This window comes from Psittacula echo (assembly GCF_963264785.1).
Source record: "Psittacula echo genome assembly, chromosome: 6".
NCBI classification, from domain to species: Eukaryota; Metazoa; Chordata; class Aves; order Psittaciformes; family Psittacidae; genus Psittacula; species Psittacula echo.
Window position 1 is genome coordinate 15,991,566 of NC_137743.1, and position 16,880 is coordinate 16,008,445.

At 64.2% G+C, this 16,880-nt stretch overlaps 4 protein-coding genes across 8 annotated transcripts; 3 read left to right on the plus strand and 1 right to left on the minus strand.

The window, feature by feature from the left end:
* The first annotated feature begins 15 nt into the window (after positions 1-15).
* On the plus strand, positions 16-5,830 carry UBTD1 (ubiquitin domain containing 1). Its single transcript, XM_080620682.1, has 3 exons — positions 16-218; positions 3,995-4,222; positions 4,441-5,830. Exons 1-3 carry the CDS (start codon positions 152-154, stop codon positions 4,824-4,826), a joined length of 681 nt encoding a protein of 226 aa, XP_080476808.1. The 5' UTR covers positions 16-151; the 3' UTR covers positions 4,827-5,830.
* A 275-nt stretch (positions 5,831-6,105) lies between these two features.
* Positions 6,106-8,978, plus strand: ANKRD2 (ankyrin repeat domain 2; the record flags this gene model as incomplete). Its single annotated transcript, XM_080621141.1, has 9 exons — positions 6,106-6,666; positions 7,042-7,155; positions 7,235-7,396; positions 7,561-7,668; positions 7,801-7,899; positions 8,104-8,202; positions 8,311-8,409; positions 8,689-8,787; positions 8,874-8,978. The coding sequence occupies exons 1-9, from the start codon at positions 6,589-6,591 to the stop codon at positions 8,976-8,978; spliced, it is 963 nt and encodes a 320-aa protein (XP_080477267.1). The 5' UTR covers positions 6,106-6,588.
* Positions 8,979-9,822: 844 nt separating this feature from the next.
* Positions 9,823-12,536, plus strand: HOGA1 (4-hydroxy-2-oxoglutarate aldolase 1; the record flags this gene model as incomplete). The annotated part of the gene is made up of 7 exons (XM_080621548.1): positions 9,823-10,051; positions 10,804-10,932; positions 11,007-11,134; positions 11,242-11,376; positions 11,520-11,616; positions 11,785-11,918; positions 12,387-12,536. The coding sequence occupies 7 exons, from the start codon at positions 9,823-9,825 to the stop codon at positions 12,534-12,536; spliced, it is 1,002 nt and encodes a 333-aa protein (XP_080477674.1).
* A 651-nt stretch (positions 12,537-13,187) lies between these two features.
* MORN4 (MORN repeat containing 4) lies at positions 13,188-16,873 on the minus strand. Of its 5 annotated transcripts, none has more exons than XM_080621414.1 (5): positions 16,590-16,873; positions 14,644-14,741; positions 14,397-14,511; positions 14,202-14,311; positions 13,188-14,092 (listed from the first exon to the last, which is right to left on the minus strand). In XM_080621414.1, exons 1-5 carry the CDS (start codon positions 16,616-16,618, stop codon positions 13,944-13,946), a joined length of 501 nt encoding a protein of 166 aa, XP_080477540.1. In that variant the 5' UTR covers positions 16,619-16,873; the 3' UTR covers positions 13,188-13,943. The 5 variants fall into 5 exon arrangements, with proteins under 5 accessions (XP_080477540.1, XP_080477539.1, XP_080477541.1 ...); XM_080621413.1 differs by having other exon boundaries at positions 14,644-15,215; positions 16,590-16,612; XM_080621415.1 differs by lacking the exon at positions 16,590-16,873 and adding an exon at positions 16,408-16,494.
* Between the last annotated feature and the right edge of the window lie 7 nt (positions 16,874-16,880).

Genomic DNA, 16,880 nt, shown 5'->3' on the forward strand with positions numbered 1-16,880 from the left:
CCGTGGGCGGTGCCGGGGCGGGCGGTCACATGCGCACCTGGCGGCGCGGGGCGGGGCGGCCCCGGCGCTCAGAGCCGGGCCCCGCTGTCGGGGCTGCAGCGCGGAGCCGGCCCGGCCCCATGCCGAGCGCCGCCGCCGTCCAGCCCCAGCTATGGGCGGCTGCGTGGGGCGGCAGCGCCGGGAGCGGCCCGCCGCCGGCAATACCCGCAAGCGAGCAGGTGAGCGGGGCCCGGCCCACCGGGGCACTCTTGGGGTCGTGAGGGTCCCATGTAAATACCCGTTGGGGCGGTGGGTGCGGGGGGACTGTGGGCACTGGAGGGGTGCAATCTGTGGGTGTGCTGGGGGCTGCCCCATGTACAACCCCGGGAGCCGTTCTGTGCCTCCGGGGGACCCGGGGCACCGGGGGTTCCGGTCTGGTTCGCGGCCCCGGGAGCGGGCAGGCACCGCGGGTCCCGTCCCGGTTCCTCGGGGGTTTGCAGGGTCATGGCAGGGGTGCACAGCACGTCCTGCCCAGCCGTGCCGGTCCCCGGCTCCTCTCCGGGAGGGGGTGTCCCCGGTTTGAGCTAAGTGGTGTCCTCCGGTATGCCGCGTCCCGCAGACCGCTGGGTCCCAGCCTGCCCGGGGCCAGTGCCGCCCGTACACCGGGCTGTTGCCGGCGGGTACAACGCCGTTCCTGCTGCCTTGGGGTTTCAGGAGGTACCGGGGTCCCGTGGGGCGGGCAGGGAGCGGCGATGTGGAGGGGGGTTGGTGCAGCCCCGCGGCTCCCCACGGTTACCGGTCAGCCGAATACCCGAGTGCCTTGAGGCACCTCCCCAGTACGCTGCCATGGAGGGTCCCGGAGGCCACGGGGGGTGGGGGTCGGGCGCGGCTACCTGCCGGCAAAGGGGACGTGGGCTGGCGGGGTGAATCATACCTGCCTTCCCCTCGCCCGCCTCCTCGTCCGGTGCAATCACAGCCGGTAATTACCGTGTTTATGGCAAAGCGATGGTAGGCGGTGGGAGAGGAGGAGCAGGAAGCGTGTGCCCGGGGACGGGGCGCCCCGGCCCTCGCCCGCAGCTGAGATGCAGGCGGGAGGAGGGGGAGATTTTCCCGTAGGATGGAGCCCGAAGCTCCGGTGACACGTGCGGGGTGCAGTGGTTGCCGAGTCTGATTGTGCCCTCTGTCCGTGGGCAGCCATCCCCACCGTGCGGGGCTCTGCATGTGCCAGCCTGCCCCGGGGATGCCCTGCTGCCCCGGGTCAGGTTGATGGCCTCCTGTGCAGCTGCAGCCCTCCATCGCAGCATGCTCTGGTCCCCAGGGATGCAGGTGCTGTCTTGCGGGTGTCAGTCAGTTCTGGGGTCCGTAGCAGACTGTTCACTCAGGTCAGTGGGGGTTTGGGGGCCATTGCCTTGTAACTTGGGGCTGCTGTGGCTGGGGATATCAGATCCCAACATTTGGATCTGTGTTCTTCCCTTCTGTACCAGGTGACAGCTGGCTACAGAGCCTGTGTCTCCATTGCCACTACTCACTCCCTGCCAGGCTCTCCTGGGATGGATCACGGTGCCCTCCTGGTGCCCCTGTGCTCCTGGCAGCTTTCTTGCAGCATGCCTCTTTCTGGGGGAGCAGGATTATCCCCGGTGCCAGGGTGTCCAGGCTGGCTCCTGCCCTTGCTTGCATGATGCCCCCAGCCCACAGGAGCCAATCAGTGGGTGGTGGAGGATGAAGCAAGGCTGCAGCTGCCCTCTCTCACAGTACAGGGACACTGCCTGGGACTGGGAAGATCCAGAATGCAAGGACCAGTTGTTGGTGGAGAGCCTCTGCTGCTGTGGGGGCCCTGCTAAAGTAACTTGTGTGCCTGGCTGGGGCTTGCTGTGGCCCCTGACAGAGGGATCCTGCTGGCTGTCCCCAGGCTGGCCAGCTTGCCAAAGAGGGAGGAGCAGGGGATGCCTGTGGCATGCAGCATCCTAACCTTGCTTGGCCCAGGAGGGGACCAGTCAGCGCTGCTGGAAGCGCTGCCATGTGCTATCTGGCTCATACCTCCCCCAGGGCTGAGCTAGCCTCCAGCACCCGCTGGCTGAGACTGCCCAGCTCTCCCCTGGGGCTCCATCCACGCAGGGAGCGAGCTTCAGGGCACATCATCCTGCCTCGGGGTCCCCATGGAGGGGCTGAGCCTCAGGCAGGGTGCTGCAGGCAGGAGGCAGGCAAGCTGCCAGCCAGATCCTGTTGGCCCGGGCACAGCGAGCGGCCAGACCTGTCCAGTGGTGCTGCTGTGGAGAGTTGCACAAGGGGCCAGGAATAGAGCAACAGGAGGTGATTAGAGGCTGCAGGGCCCAACTGGGTGGCAGCAATAAATAGACGAGGCTTAAGTCCCTGCCTACCTGGGCACGGCTGCTGGGCACGCCTGCCCGCACAGGGCAGCCGCAACCTGTCCCTGTGTCCTCCTGTGGCTAAGCCCTGGGCCAGCCTCTACCCTTTGTTGATGATGGAGCTGGGGACATGGTGCTGGTCACAAGTCCCGCTGTGCATAACAGTCCTGGCTGCAGGGATGCACGCACCGGCCCAGTGGCCACAGCAGCATGGAGATGTGGTCCTGGCTGTGTCCTTGAGACTGTCCGTGGCTGCTCCCCTGCCCTCCCAGGGGAGGTGCTGCCTCCGACCTTGCTCTGTCCTGCAGTGCTGCAAATCCTTCCTGCCCGGCACCGTGACTGCTGAATCGGCAGCACAGGCTGCAGCCGGATGCCCTCACTGAGACCTTGTTTGAGACCTGCCATCCTCCAGGGATGCAAGCAGGATGCTGCCTGTCAGGGATGCTCAGCTTCCAGCCCAGGGATAGCTGAGCTCCCATGCCCCATACGGATCCCTGGTGTAGAGGCTACATGTTGTGTCCAGCTCTAGGCTGGTGCTCAGTGGGAAAGCAGGTGTTGTGCTGGTTCCAGTGGTCTTGGATGGGGTGGGACAGGGCTGGTACAAAACAAAGGTCATGTAGTGCCTTGTGTCACCACACACTTGCCCAAGAAAAGCTGCCTGGGGAACATGGCTGAGCCCACAGCTGACAGTGGTGGCTGTCCCCAGCATTGTCTTGACTGGCAGGTCACTGTGCGGGCACAGGCATCCTTCCTGCCCAGCTGGGGCCCTGCATTCCGTGTCCTGTCCCAGCAGGCTGCCTGGCCACCCCAGGGAGAGGGGTGGCAGGAAGGAGCTGTTGCCACTCATTGTCCCCAGCTCAGCCGGGAGTGACAACAACTCCTTCCTCCACCATGCTTCCGGCCCAGCCGTGGGGCCGATGGGATGGGGCTGTTCCCATGCTGCAGCCTGGTGTAGGGAGAGAAGTGAGTGGTGGGACTGGCATGGGGGTGTCCCAGACCTGGTGGTGTCCCAGGTGTTGCTGCCTGCTGGGGGTCACTGGGGACATGGTTGGGGGCTGTTTCATGGGGCGCAGCTCAAGTCTGGCCCATTACTGTGGCTACTGTGGGCTGGTAGCTCTCTGCCCCACAGTGCCCTGGACACTGTGTGCCTGTCCTCTTGCCCCCAGCTTGTCCCCGCCATCCCGGGATGGTCAGAGAGGATGGTGGAGTCCTGCCCTCCCCATCCTGCCAGGGCTGCAGCTCAGTCTCCGTAATCCCCTTCCCGTTCCGACTCACCAGCTTATTCCCTGGCTAATTCCCCAATCTATAAATACTGCTCTGCCTCAGAGGGCCCTGAGGCCTTGTGGCCACCCCACAGGGCAGGTGCTGGACCCGAGGCATATGGGCAAGAGCCCTTGTCCCTCCTGGGGACAAGTGATGTCATTTTGGGGGCAGCTGCTATGGGGCCAGTGGGACATTGGGCAGGGCTAGGGCTAGCTCTAGCTGAGTCCCCCTGACTGTGCTGGGGACTGTGCTGGGCAGGGCAGCCCCTTGGACACCGCTGTGCATGGTGCAAGGGGTCCCCAGGAACCTGTAGGAATGGAGAGGTGGGGGGCTCAGGGCCCAAGGAGGGAGCTTCATCCCTTGGCTGAATATCCTCCCCTCCCCAGGCCGCAATGAGCCCCTGAAGAAGGAGTGTCCCAAGTGGAAAAGCGACTACCCCATGACGGATGGGCAGCTGCGCAGCAAGCGGGATGAGTTCTGGGACACAGCACCCGCCTTCGAGGGCCGCAAGGAGATCTGGGATGCTCTGAAGGCAGCTGCCTATGCCGTGGAGGCCAACGACCACAGCCTGGCTCAGGCCATCCTTGATGGAGCCAGTATCACTCTGCCCCATGGTGAGGGACAACACCAGTGGGTGGTGGTGGGTGGTTGCTGAGTGCCCCATGTCTGGGCACATGGGGTTCCCACGTGGAGGAGGAGAGGGGTTCCCAACAGCCATCCATGCAGCTCAGCCCTGCCAAGGGGAGCTCTGCCTCACTCCCTGGGTGGCCCTGTCCCCACTGGGGTGGTCCGTGGGCATGCCCACCCACAGCATGTCCCCTGCCATCCACAGGGTCCCTGACAGAGTGCTATGATGAGCTGGGCAACCGGTACCAGCTGCCTGTCTACTGCCTGTCACCTCCTGTCAACCTGATCCTGGAGAGGAGTGAGGAGGAGGCATCAGAGCCAGCTGAGCCCCTGCCCAACGCCCGGCGGGAATTTGCCCTCAAGGTGCGGCTGTCCACGGGCAAGGACCTGCGGCTCAGCGCCAGCATGGGCGACACCATCGGGCAACTGAAGAAGCAGCTGCAGGCACAGGAGGGCATCGACATGGCCTGGCAGCGCTGGTTCTTCTCGGGCAAGCTGCTCACCGACCGCACGCGGCTGCAGGAGACCAAGATCCAGAAGGATTTTGTTGTGCAAGTGATCGTCAACCAGCCGCTGCCGCTCAGGAACTGAGCTACCCCACACCAGTTGCGGGGTGAGGGCAGGGAGCTGGGGACAGCGGCACCACTGGGGATGCCCCATGCCATGTCTCAGCCCTGCCGGAGCTGGGGCAGCCACTGCTCCCCGCTCAGGCTGCCCCCTACTTGGGTGGCCCCCCCAGGAAGGTCTCCGTGGGGCTGTGCCACCATGGTGGTCCCTCTTGGCTGGGGGTATGGGCATGCACCGTGTTTGCTGCAGGAGGTTTGAGACCAAATGTGTCTGGGGTGGTCAGCATGGCCAGGGCTCCACTGCTGGGCTGGGCTGGGCTGTGCTGGCGGGGAGAGGCTGTGACCTGCTGGGCTTCAGCTCATCCTGGCCAGGAGGCCCCAGGGTGCTGGGCTGTGTGGAGATGTCTCCCCTCTGTACATAGTCTGTATTTATCAATAAAGCCTTTTCATCCTTCCTCTGGCCCCTCGGGCAGGTTTGGGGGGCTGTCACCTGCAGCCGTGGGAGGTCCCTGTGCATCTTCTACATCTGCTTACATGTCAGGATGGGCACAAGGAGAGCCCAGGCACCCTATCTCCTTGGTGCCGCCCTCACTCCATCCTGCCAGCCCCAGCTCTTTGCCTGCCTGGGCCCTTTCGCAGTACTGCCAGCCTCATCCCATTGCCATCCTGTCTGGTTGCTGGTGTGGGACCATCCCCTCTCTCACAGTGCTTCCCCTCTGGAGGTTTCAGCCTGTGTCTGTCCTGGCGCCAGTCCGTGAAGGGGGATGGTCCCAAGACCACCTTTGTGGCCACCATTGCCTGTCCTGGTGAAAACAGTGCCTTTCTGCATCTGGAAGCTGTGGCACCCAGGGGTCAGGGCACCCAAGGGTGGCCCTGGGAACTGCCCAGGAGGGTAACAGTGATGTGTCCCCATTTGTCATTCCTGCAGGTCTTTTGCTGGGGGCTGTGCCCAGCGCATTAACTGTTCCTGCACAGGGCAGCACCGGCCTCATCTTACAAAGGAGGAGAGCAAAGCCCAGGGGGGCTGAACAGTGTCTTCACTGCCGGGAATAGCTGCTGGCTCTGCCTGCCGGCCCCACGTGAGGCTGGTCCTGCTGCCAGGCTGCCCTTGTGTGGCAAGGGAGGCTGGGCAAGCACCAGGACCCTGGCAGGGCTGCTCGGAATGTTCCACACCTGAGGTCATCCTCCAAAGCAGCACAGTGGAGGGGCTGTGGCTCCTGGCACATGTGCTGACTGCTGGCTGCAACGTTTGAGGGGGCCCCTTTACCTCCCTCTGGGGTGGGCAGCAACCCCCTACCCAGATGCGAGGAAGCCTCAGGTGATGCTGGTGTGTGCTGCAGCATCAGGTTGTGTGGGGATGGGGTGATGAGAGCCATGGGGAGCATCCTGGTTGCCCAGACACAGGACTCATGGGGCAACCCTGGACTGTGTCCCTGCTCTGCTGAATATCTCTGAGATTGACTGCTGTGGGCTGTGTGCACCCCTGCACTCACCACAGGGGTCCCTGGCAGTGGGATGGGGGTGTTCTGGGTCTCTTTAAGAGGATTCAGGGCTGGGGAGGTGAGCCAGGGCCACCAGAAAGCAGGAGGGTGAGCTCATGGCAAAGCTGCCCCAGTCATGTGGAGCAGCCACAGCTGTCGGTGATCTTGGGCCGTGGGATGGAGGGGCCGGAGGCATAAAGCGTCGTGGCCAGCGCAGCTGCGGGGAACTGGGGCTGGGGGCTCTCTGCCTGTGGGGGTGAGGAGCAGAGGCTGCATCCCACACAGGGCTGGGCACTGCAAGCAGACATGGAGCTGGACGTGCAGCGGGCCAAGGAGCTCATCGAGCAGAAGCTGGCAGAGGAGGAGGAACAGGAGAAGGAGAAGGTGGGTCCATAGGGCAGGGGGACCTGCCTGGGCTGTGGCAGAGACCTACCTTGTGCTGTGTCCATCCTTAGGGACTCAGAGGTGAGGAGGCTGGCACTGACCCTGCCATCCTGTGGGATGCAGCAAAGTGGACAAGGGCTCTCAGGGACATCAGGTTCCCATCCCAGGAGCTCTTGCCTGTGGGGCAGAGCTGAGAACCAGGCAGGTGTCCAGCTTGCCAAGTAGCACAAGCCCAAAGGCTGGTGGGCATCCTCTAGACCTCAGTAGCAAGCAGTAGCTGTGCCCAGAGCCACTTCCACTGGTGGGCTGAGGACAGAGGTGGTGGGGCTGCTCCGTGCCCAGCCAGGACCATGCAGCACCTCCATGCCCATGCAGCGAGACAAATGCGATGGCGCACGGGAGCCACCAGCCGTGGAGCGAATGAACACACCTGAACTGGAGGAGGAGAAACGCCACGGCCCCAGGAACCGGGGCCTCGAGGCCATCAAGGTGAGGGGGCAGGGTCTGGGGGGGGTGGTGGGTGCCTGGACACAGTGAAGGCAAACTGGGCACTGTGGGTCCCCCGCAGGGCCAGGAGCGGGTGCGGAAGAGCTCGGTGGACCTGCGGCGGGAGATCATTGACGTGGGGAGCATCCAGCGCCTTATCGAGCTCCGCAAGCAGCGCCGGCAGCGCCGGGAGGAGCGGGCGGCCACCCCCGAGCCCCCCCCGCCGCCGGAGTCCTTGGAGATCGTAGGTCAGGGGGTCCCAGGGGACGGGAGGGCGGCTGCTGGGATCGGGTCTGGAGCGCCCACGGGCCAGCCCCCGGCTCACCCTGCCAGATGGGCATCTCCCCTGTGGTGTCCCCTCTCCTGCGCCCGCACGGTGCCCCAGCCCTGAGCCTGTCTCGTTGCCAGGAGGGTCCTGTGGAGCCAGAGACCTTCCTGCGAGCCGCCGTCCAGGGCAAGATGCACGTCATCGAGAAGTTCCTGGCAGACGGTGGCTCCCCCAACACGTGTGACGAGGTAGTGTTCCCGATGGCCACCGGCCACCCCACACCGTGCCCCCCTGTGGCAGGATGGGATGGGGCTTGGGGCATGGCTGGGGTGGGCTGGGGAGGATGGATCCATCACCAGCGCGGTGCCTCGTCCCCGCAGTTCCACCGCACGGCCCTGCACCGCTCCTCGCTGGAGGGACACACGGACATCCTGCAGAAGCTGCTGGACAGCGGGGCCACTGTTGACTTCAGGGACCGGGTGAGGGGGGATCCTGCCCCGGCTCTGTGATGGTCTGAGCCTCCGGGCATGGCACAGCCAGAGAAATGGCACGGGCGGGGTCCCCGGTCCCGAGGTGGTGGTGGGCAGGGGTCTCACAGGGGTCAGCCCTGACACAGGGACCAGCTGGGTGGGGGGCACGGACACAGGGTGGGGGTATCCCTCACCATGGCTCTGTGCACCCAGCTGGACTGCACCGCTGTGCACTGGGCCTGCCGGGGTGGGCACCTGGACGCTGTGAAGCTGCTGCAGGACCATGGAGCAGACCTCAACATGAAGGACAAGGTGTGCAGGGCTGTGCCAGGGGCACGGGCATGCTCTGGGAAATGAGGTGTTGGGTTAGCAGGGATTGGTGCTGATCCTCTCTGGTGTCCATCTCCTTCCCCTCTCAAGCTGCTCAGCACCCCCCTCCACGTGGCCACCCGGACCGGGCACCCTGACATCGTGGAGCATCTCATCCACTGCGGAGTGGACATCAATTCCCCAGACAGGGTGAGTGCTGCAGCCATGTAGCCAGCACTAACGGGGCAACACTGATCCCCCCTTCCTTGGCTGACCCCTCCAGGAGCTGCAAGCACCAGTGGGGCACGTCTGGACACACACATCCCCACCCTGGGGTGCTGGCAGCTGCAGCCAGGGCTGGGGCTGGCACAATCCTCCTCCCTGTTCTCATGGGGAGGTGGGTGTGCTGGGACTGGGACCAGTGCTGGGGCCAGGCAGGGTGTCCCTGGTGCTGGACCACGATCCCCAGCCGGGCTACATCTCTCTCAGGAAGGTGACACAGCACTGCACGATGCCACGCGGCTCAGCCGCTACAAGATCATCAAAATGCTGCTCCTGCACGGGGCTGACATGATGGCCAAGAACCAGGTGAGCAGGGAACCAGCACCGGAGCTGTTTGCTGCCCAACCGTGTCACACCACCCTGGCTCCAGCGTCTCTCTGCCTGCTCTGCAGGCTGGCAAGACCCCGACGGACCTGGTGCAGCAGTGGCAGGTGGACACGCGCCATGCGCTGGAGACCAAGGAGCAGCCACAGGATGGGATGGAGGTTCCCGTATGACAGCACCAGGCAGGGACCAGGGACTGGGCTCGGCTCCAAGGAGCGGGATCCAGCCAAGACTTGTCCGTGTCAATAAAAGCCAGCAAAGAGCAGCGTTTGTCTCCATGGGGCTGGGGAAGCTGGGTTACTGGGGAGCTACCAGCAGCATGTAAGCGCCCCGCCTCCTAGCACAAGGACAATATGGGGCCAGAACACAATTGGTTCAATGATGGGACTCCTTGCTGCAGGAAGCCCTGCTTGCTCTCAGTGGTTCAGTCGCATTTGGGCAAACTCAAGGAGAGCTACATCCCAGCAGCAGAGGATGGGTCTATACTGTGCTGGAGGCTGGCATTGCACCAGAAAGCAGCAGTCATATCCCTGCCGGGCAGCCAGTCCATGGGGCTGGATGGCTGCCCGATCTCCTGCCTTCCCTGCTGGCACAGTTGCCCCTTTGCAGGCTGGGTCACTCCTGCCAAGTGCAGTGCTCGTAGCTCCCAATGTAGAAATGTTCCTGCTCTCTCATTTACAGGAGGCCCCACACCAACACCCAGGGCAGGGAAACCCTGCCCACAGCCCCTGGACTCCTGCAGTGTCTTATCCCCCCTGGCCCTGCAGCCCAGCCCCATAGGTTGCAGAGGTACGGTTGCCAGGGCTGGCAAGCAGAAGGGAAAGCAGAGCTGGGGTAGCCAGGGCTCACCCAGCAGGGTGCTGAGTTCCTGTGGCCAGCCCCTGGAGTGGGTGAGAGCATCTTGAGCCCACCCTGTACCACCCCCCGTGTCATCTGCCCATCCGGGTTACAGGTCCCTCACGTGCCCTGTCAAACATTAACAGTCCCTCAGCAGGGCCGGCAGCAGCACCCGCCACCATGGCGCTCAGCACCCGCCTCGCCTCTCCACTCCGTCCTATGCTGGCAGCTCTGCGCGGGGCAGCCCCGGGACAGTGCCGGGAGCTCAGCACCCCTCAGGGACCGGGACACACGCTGGACCTTGGCGGCATCTTCCCGCCTCTCACCACTCCCTTCTCACCCATGCAGGAGGTGGACTATGCCCGGCTGGAGGGGAACCTGCACCGCTATGCCAGCATCCCCTTCCGAGGTAAGCGCTGCCCCTCTCTGTGCAGGCTCCTGTGGCAGGGGCTGTGTGGCAGCATGCAGGCAGCCTGCTGGCTTCCCGAGGGTGCTCAGCCTCCACATGGACTTTGCTCTGGGGCTGGCAGCCCCTCGGGTACCCACCTAGGGCCCTTTGCATGGCACATGTCCAGGCACACGCATGTGTCCTTGCACACCACCACACACCAGTGTGTGTTTGCATGCATGCTCCACATGTAGATGTAGGCTTGCACCTACCCTCCGCCCCATAGGTGTGCTTGCACACCCATGCACATCCACACTGATTCTGTGCCATGGGATGCATATCTGTTGATTGCTCAGGATGGGTGGATGAGAAGGGCTGCAGGAACAGTCTGGGAGTTGCAGGCATGTGTCCTGGGGTTCTCCCCTCTTCTGATAAGGTTGTGAGCCCAGTGCCATGGGAATGGGGCCAGGAGAGAGCACACTGTGGGCTGCAGAGCCATGCCTGGCTGTGCAGCAGTGAGGAAGGGAGCGAGGGTGATAGGAGCACCCGGCATTCCCAGCTCCCTTGAAGCCTTCATGTGTCCATGGCGCTGACAGGGTCCCAAGGAAGGAGTTTGTGTGCCACAACCGGGAACAGAGCAGCACAGTGTGGCTGTGGGCACCAATAAATGTGTCGCTAGCGGTGGGATGGAGGCAGGGATGGAGACAGGCAGGCAGCGTGTTCAACAGATTGCACACACAGCATGCTCTGCCCTCCCTGTAACTGTGTCTCAGGGCTGGTGGTGCTGGGCTCCAACGGGGAGTACCCCTACCTGGCACCGCAGGAGCGGCTGGAGGTGGTGAGCTGCGTGCGCCGGGCTTTGCCCAGGGACCGCCTGCTGCTGGCTGGCTCGGGCTGCGAATGTGAGTGCTGCTGTGGGCTGTGCGGGGCTGTGCGTGCCTCCCAGGCACCCCTGACCCCTCTGCCTCCTTCCCAGCCACCCAGGCCACTGTCCAGCTGACCCTTGGCATGGCAGAGGCGGGGGCTGACGTGGCACTGGTCGTGACACCCTGCTACTACCGAGGAGCCATGACCAGCACTGCCCTGGTCCAGCACTACACAGAGGTGAGCCAGGGCCTGACAGCAGCATGAGCTGGAGCAGCAGGATTGGGAGCACATCCTGCACATCTGCAGCCCACCCCAGCTGCTGAGCATGGCCTGGCTGCCTGCAGGTTGCCGATGCATCCCCCATCCCCGTGGTGCTCTACAGTGTCCCTGTCAACACTGGCCTGGACCTACCCCTGGAGGCTGTGGTCACCCTGGCTCAGCACCCCAACATCCTTGGGATCAAGGACAGCGGTGGGGATGTGAGTGGGGCAGGGCTGTCCCGGGGCTGGCTGCCACCAAACCTGGCCCCAAGCTGGGAATGGGGAGCTGAGGGTGCCAGCAGCAGCTCTGCAGTGAGGGGACAGGGTGATGCTGGCCCAGGGCACAGTGTGTCTCTCCCCAGATCACCCGCATCGGGCTAATGGTCCACAAGACACGGCAGGAGGATTTCCAGGTGCTGGCAGGATCGGCTGGCTTCCTGCTGGCCAGCTATGCCCTAGGTAGGTGCTGCTGCCCCTGCCTAGTGGGGGGCACAGGGGGCTGCAATGGGGGCAATGGTGGGGACTGGCAGCGAGGCAGGGGGAGGCAGGCCACAGACAGCTATGGCAGGTCAGTGCTGGCTGGTGTGGTGTGCTGAGCTGACTGCCAATGTACCCTGGTGTCCCCAGGTGCCTCTGGGGGGGTCTGTGCCCTCGCCAACGTCCTGGGGGCTCCGCTGTGCCAGCTCGACCTCCTGTGCCGAGAGGGCCGCTGGCAGGAGGCCCGCGAGCTGCAGCACCGGCTCATTGAGCCCAACACGGCGGTGAGCAGTCGAGCTGCTGAGGAGTGCCAGGACACTGCATAGCAAGGGGGTGAAAAAGGATGGAGGTCCCTAGGGCTGGGGTGTGGAGCAGTGGTCCCGGGGGGGACAGCACCCAGTTGCCATGCCAAGCCAGGCTGGATGTGGTGTGGTGGGAAATGCCAGCCCTGCCGTGCTAGGAACAGCATGTCCACAGGCAGCGGGCACCCACCTGACCCCTGTGGGAGCCTTGTCAGCTATTTATAGCCAATGATGAGAAAAGCTACTCCTCCCCAGTTCCCCCACCCCACTGCAGTGTGGCCCATGCCTGCTGCAAAGAGCCTGCCCGTGCCACAGGGATGCTCCCCAGCCTTGCAGACCCACATGGGAGGACAGGAGTGATGGCGAGCAAGGAGCAGGGTCAGCAGGAGCAGGACACATGAGCACGCTGCCCATGAGTGCCAGCCAGCCCCTGTACCCTCCCTCCCACAGGTCACCCGCCGGTTTGGGATCCCAGGGCTGAAGAAGGCCATGGAATGGTTTGGCTACTATGGGGGTCCCTGCCGCGCACCCCTGGCTCCACTGAGCCCCCCTCAGGTTGAGGAGCTGAGGGGCACCTTCAGTGCAAACAGCTGGTTATAAGGGGTACCCCCTGCCCCTTCCTGCGCTGGGAAGGCACGGAAGCCAGGGACCCCAGGAGCTGGGGACGTGGTGGGGACACTGGGACATGGCAAAGAGAAAGCCATGCATGTCACTCCTTCCTGCTGGGCAGGGTGGGTAGAGGGGGGACACCCAGAACCCCCTGGACACCGTTGCATGCCCACCAGCCCTCAGGGTCCCACCATCCCCACCTGGGAAGGGATGGGTCCTTGCACCATGAGCCAGGAATAAACCTGCTGCCCCCTTCTGTGTGTGCAGTCCTGCCCATGCAAGCAGCCCCCCACGCCGGTCCCTGCTCCCAGCAAAGAGGACACAGCCTGCGCATTTGGCAACGTGGTTTACTCAGTTGAGGCCTGTGCAGGTGGTAGCACAAGGCAAGGGTCACAGCAAGGCACGGGACCGATGTGGACAGAGACTGGCAGGGAAGGCATGGCCCCTGCAGCCCAGCACCAGGCTACGAGGGCTGCCAGGACCCCCACACCACAGCCAGACCACACCGGGGTAAGGGTGAGCGTGCAGGGGGAGATGGAGGATGCATGCAGGGGGCAAGATGGGGAGCTGTGAGCTCCCTGCCCACCCTGCCTGCCCCTTCGCCATGCCCCTATCCCCACCCGCCCTGCCCAGGCCCCCTGCTTCAACCCTGGCACCCTACCCCAGCCCTGCTCATGACCCTCATCCCAGGCTCTGTCAGACCCTCCTCCTTGCTCACCATGCCTCCAGCCCTCCCCCAGTGTGCAGCAGACATGGCCAGGCTGGGTGTTCCCCGGTCCTCCTTCTTGGGGATACTGCTGCAGATGTCCCCAAGGCACAGGGATGAATGGAGGACAGCCTGTAGCCTGGCCCTGAGAGCAGGCTGGGTCCTTTTGGGGCAGCATGTCACCCTGCCCAGGCAAGCTGGAGGATGGCCAGTCACCTAGAATGGGCACAGGCCACACGCTGCCCACCCTGCCTTGAAACCAGGGTAGTGAAGCAGACCAGTAGCTGCCTCTTTGTGAGCACGTGGTCGAGCCAGCAGCTCCCAGCCAAGGCACCCTGGCAGTGTGGTCAGGGCTCAGCCCCTACACCCCTGCTCCATCCTCTGCAGCAGGCCAGCAGCCCCAGCACTCCACAGTCTTCCTGGGGGCAGAGGAGCTGAGCCCCGGCCACCCTGTCCCCGTACTGTTCCAGCAGGTGCCAGGGCTATAGCCAGAGAGAGAAGGCACCACGGCTGCCCTGGGGCACTTGGGTGGAGGAGACCCCCCAGCCACGTGGCTTGGGGGGGGGGGGGCTTGGTAGAGACAGAGGGCAAGGGGGCACCCAGCAGTGCCACATCCCTGCTCTGGGGATGGCAGGGCCAGCCAATGCCCAGTCTGGGGGTGCTCCTGCAGCGGGAGGGGATGTAGGGCACTGTCACGCTGTCAGGTTGTGGGCAGACTTGGAGGCACCCTGGGCCCTCTGGATGACAGCTGGGCACTTCTCCCGCCGCAGCAGCTTGTTGTTCTCAAAGAAGCCCTCATTGCGGGGCACCCCATGGGAACCATCAGGGAAGGTCAGGAGACCTACGGAGGGGAAGGAAGGGCTGGGAGTGAAGGGGCAGAGAGCACCCACGGGGGCCAGAGGGACAGAATAGGAGATGCTGGACTGGGCCATGCTGAGCTGGGCACTCACCGAAGCCATACACACGCCCGCCTTTGAACTCGCCCTCAAAAGTCATGTTGTCACAGCGGGTGAAGACGCCGACGCCATTGAACTTGCCCTGCACAAACTCTCCCTCGTACCTGTGTGAGAGTTGTCCCTGAGGCAGCAGCTCCCCGTGGCAAGGGGGGATGCTCACGGAGGCATATGCAGGGGTGCCACGCTCACCTGGAGCCATCAGAGAAGGTGAGCACGCCGCAGCCGTGGAACAGCCCGTTCTCAAAATGCCCCACGTAAGCGGTGCCATCAGCAAACGTCAGCTGCCCAACACCGTGCCTGCGACCTAGGGCGAGGGCAGAAATGGGCAGCGCAGGATGGATGGAGGCAGGACCTGCCCTAGCGTGGTGCTGGGCAAGGACACAGGGGCTGCTCGGCCCCCGCCCAGGCAGCACCATCCCCTCCTGCCCTGTCTCACCTTCCTTCCACTCGCCGCGGTACTCCTCCCCGTTGGAGTAGGTGAACGAGCCTTTGGTGAGGGTCATGGCGACAGCTTTCGGCAGCGCAGGGCAAGAGCTGGCAGGGAGAGGTGCAGAGGGTGGCTGCTGGGCAGGGTGAGGAGGCCGGCTTACGCAGAGCCCCTGCATCCCCTCGGCTCGCAGAGAGGCACGTTTGTGCAGTGGGGCAGACCACAGATGAGGAGGTGACCCCAGGACACAGCCGTCCTGCACTGCTTCTGAAACCCCAGCCGCTGGGTTCGAGTTGCTGTCTGCCCACTGCAGGGCTCAGGGTGATGTGAACGCACAGGGGTCACAGCCCGGTGAAATGTGAGCGAGTGGCAGCAGAGGAGCGTGGCAGGAGTTGGATGCATCCAGCACAGCTCCTTGGCAGGACCCAAAGGGTCCTGCACTGCAGCAGGCTCAGGCCAGCAGCTGCTCTCAGCTCTGCTGTGATAGTCCCCGGGAGAAACAGGCATTTTGGTGCTTGTCAGATTATGCTTGGTACTGGCTCTTCAAGGGAGAGATCAGAGAGCTTGTGGAGTTTCCAGCTCTAGCATCAAAGATTGGCAGATCATAGAATCATAGAATGGTTTGGGTTGGAAGGGACTTTAAGGCTCATCCAGTTCCAACCCCCTGCCACTGACAAGGACACCTTTCAGTAGACCAGGTTGCTCAAAGCCTCATCCAACCAGGCCTTGAACACTGCTAGGGATGGGGAATCCACAGCTTCTCTGGGCACCCTGTGCCAGTGCCTCAGCACTCTCACAGGGAAGAATTTTTCCTAATACCTAATCTAAATCTACTCTCTTTCAGCTTAAATCCAGATCTGGCTCATCCCCTGGGATGGAGCAGCTACTCCTCCTACGAGGGATGGCAGAGAGAGGACTCAGAGGCTCCAGGGACTTGCTTGGCTACCACGGGGTTTGCAAATCTCCTTGCTGACAGCAAGCAGCCCCCGGAGGTCTGCACACCCGCGGAGCTGCTGTCAGACAGCACAGCTCTCCCCAGTGCACAGGGAATGCACCGGCATGGAGACAGCCCCGCAGGTGGGCTGGGAGCTGCCTCTCCAGCGGTTCCTGTGATGGGAAGGGGCTCCCCAGTTCCAAAGGGGATATCCCTGCTCACACAGGGCTGCACGTCTCCGGAGAGATGGGGGGTGAGCCACACTAACCAGCTGGACACAGCACCCGGGAGCACAGCAGGCAGCTGGCAAGGGCTTTGTGTCTGGAGCAGAAATGGCCCCCAGCCAAGGCGAGCAGCGACTGAACAGTGCTCCCTGCTGATGGCAAAGACCAAGAGCTCAGCGCCAGCTCCCCAGCCTGCAGCCTGCCCAGCGCCTCCGGGGATGCCTCCAGCGGGGCCAGGAGCAGGAGAGGGGGCTGCTGGGGGCTGTTAATGTCTGCTGCGCGGGAGGGCTCCCGCCACCAGCACGGCCTGTGCCTGGACCGGCGACTTCATCCAGGTCATGGGCAGCATCTACCCCTGGGCAACCCAGGCTTCCCACCTGCATGTGCCCGCACTGCCACCAACAGCTTGATGCACCCACACCCCGCTGTGTCCGTGCGCCCAAAGCCGATGCACCCACACCCCGCTCTGTCCATGCACCCAAGGCTGATGCTACCACACCCCGCTCTGTCCATGCACCCATGGGAGGTGCACGCACGCCCAACCGGGACAGCCGTGCCCTGGTGAGTGCCGAGGGGCGGTGCGGACGGGCCGGTCGCGCAGGGACCCGCGCTCACCTGGCTAAACGCTCGCCACCCGCACCGCTGCCCACCGGGGTCCCGCCGAGGGGCGGTGGCACAGCCACCTCCCCTGACAGCTCCCCACCCCCCAGGACGGTGCCACCCCACCAGCCTCCATCCCCACCCGCCGTTGGCTGTCTCCACGGCAACTGCTAGCAACGCGGCTGCTCATTGGTCACCTTCTCAGCACGCTCTCGCCGGCCACCATCTTTGCGTGGGGCAAAGCGGTCTCCTCCCTGGGCGTGTCAGCAGAGAGGCAGCGCCCTGCCCTGCCGCCATCTTTGTGAAGGGCAGCGGAAGGCGTTGCAGCTCCGGGGCGGCCATCTTTGTGTGGGGCAAGGGCGGCAGCCCCCTGCGGTGGGGCCGTGGGCCCGGCAGACCCCAAGAACCAAGCGTGGGGGGCTCCCGGTCCGCCCCATCCGGCTACGCTGCCGCAGCCGGCCCCGCAGCGGGCGCGGCTCGCACGGCGA